This window comes from Aplysia californica, unplaced genomic scaffold (assembly GCF_000002075.1).
Source record: "Aplysia californica isolate F4 #8 unplaced genomic scaffold, AplCal3.0 scaffold01075, whole genome shotgun sequence".
Lineage (NCBI taxonomy): Eukaryota > Metazoa > Mollusca > Gastropoda > Aplysiida > Aplysiidae > Aplysia > Aplysia californica.
Genome location: NW_004798345.1, coordinates 161,080 through 162,846, shown reverse-complemented (window position 1 = coordinate 162,846; position 1,767 = coordinate 161,080). Strand labels below are relative to the sequence as shown.

General features: G+C 39.7%; 1 protein-coding gene across 1 annotated transcript in view; it reads right to left on the bottom strand.

The window, feature by feature from the left end:
• LOC106013638 overlaps nt 1-1,767 on the bottom strand; it is a gene marked incomplete in the record, with an annotated part of 21,499 nt that overhangs the window by 973 nt on the left and 18,759 nt on the right. The window contains 1 exon segment of the mRNA XM_013089895.1: nt 33-181. Within this exon segment, the coding sequence (XP_012945349.1) occupies nt 33-181 (149 nt within the window).

Genomic DNA, 1,767 nt, shown 5'->3' with positions numbered 1-1,767 from the left:
AGAGAGAGAGAGAGATCTGTCCAGTCACGTACAATACAAGGATGGTTGGAGAGGTGTAGAAGACACAGGGTCTCTCAGCGCTACAGTCGGCTCCTAGAACTAGCGGGTGTTGAGAGGAGAACTCCACGGGTCTGTGGGAGGCCCAAGGCTCCTGTCCGTACACCACACTCGGGGCCAGCTGCTGGAAGGGAAAGAAAATATTTAAGTTGAACTTTTAAAAATCGTAAGTCTATCTTTTGTTCTGTTTTAGTAGAGGTTTTACGGTGCTCGCAACTGCATAAGGCCATATGAGCGCTAGAGTCTTTCTTTGTTTTAAAGTTAGTTCGAAATATGTAAACGTTGACATTTTCAATGTAAAAAAGAATAGGATTCAAGCTACAATCATGAATTACCCACCATTTTAATATGTTCAGACAAGAATGTAGATTTCATTATAATAATATGCGAAAGCAGTTGTAGTACAGGCAAGCAGCATGAGGAAAACAAACCTACCAAAACAAAACAAAAAAAAACTCATTACGGCAGCATCTAGTCATTGGATGTGCCGACATCTGTACAATGTACGAGTCTACCTGTCCCGCCGTTTTATGCAAAATAATTATGAAATTATGGAAACTGAGCCCAAAAATGTGAAATTATGCGATTTTGTTGATTTAAAAAAAGAATAATATAATGAAAATAATCAGAAATTATGCAAAAAATTATCAAATTTTGCTAAATTATGTGGGGTACATAAAACTACGGGGACAGGTCTGCGAATCAAAACATTTATTCACCAACGTTTCCTAATGAGCAATTGTGAGGCATTGTGGTGAAAACAGGTGCTCCTCCCAACAACGACGACAAAGAAATCATTTTGTCCTGGCATTTTTTCTTCTAGGCCCTAGACCTTTTTTGTCCATTTTAAAAAACACTCTCGGGTGGATTTTTCTGGAAAAAAACGAGCAAATGCCCCAAAAATATGTAAATTTGTGGTTTCCAAAGACGCTACATTAGAGTTTTGGAAGTCACCAAACTTTGGCAGCCAATTTCTCGTTAATTTTTTTAAAATCTGAAACCAGGCCGAAACCCCCGCTAATGAAAATTCGGCAAAGGGTACAGGGATCCAGTAGAGCTCTTCCTTCTTTTAAAATCCATTTTCTGGCATGACGTCATGACTACCCGCATAATATTGGCCCCCGGAGAGAGCGGAGAGCCCGAATGTGCTTGATAGGTGAAGCTAGTTCCGAAACGAGACCTGAACTGGACTTAAAACTTTAACAGGAGAAGGAGGTACGGTACTCTTTTCCAAATGTCCAGTTAGTGGCTAAGGAATTAAATCAAAATTTTGCGAGCCAAAAACGTTGTGAGAAAATACAGCAGAGTCCGCTACAATCGGAATGTATGAGACCGCCGGATTTTCTTTGGTTTAGGTGGGTTTTAAGTCTTTAAAGGATTTCATTTTTTCCCCTTTTACTGCTGTTTTGGGATTAACCGTGTTCGGTGTAAGCGGGCTCCTCTGTACACTAAATCACTTTAGTTTAGTTTTGGTGAGAATTCTAAGACGCATACAACCAAATTAGGTCCTATAATTGCCCAAGAATAGAGGTGTTACTAGAAGGTTTTTAGTTTTAGTAAGGTTTTACGGCACTTGCAACACAAAAAGGTCATATAAGTGCCGAAGATTAGACGTGATATAAGAGAGTAACAAACACAAACAAGAAGGAGGGGAGATCAGGACAATAGATTTTTTATATGAAAGAAGGAGCAAACCACCCCAGAGCACCC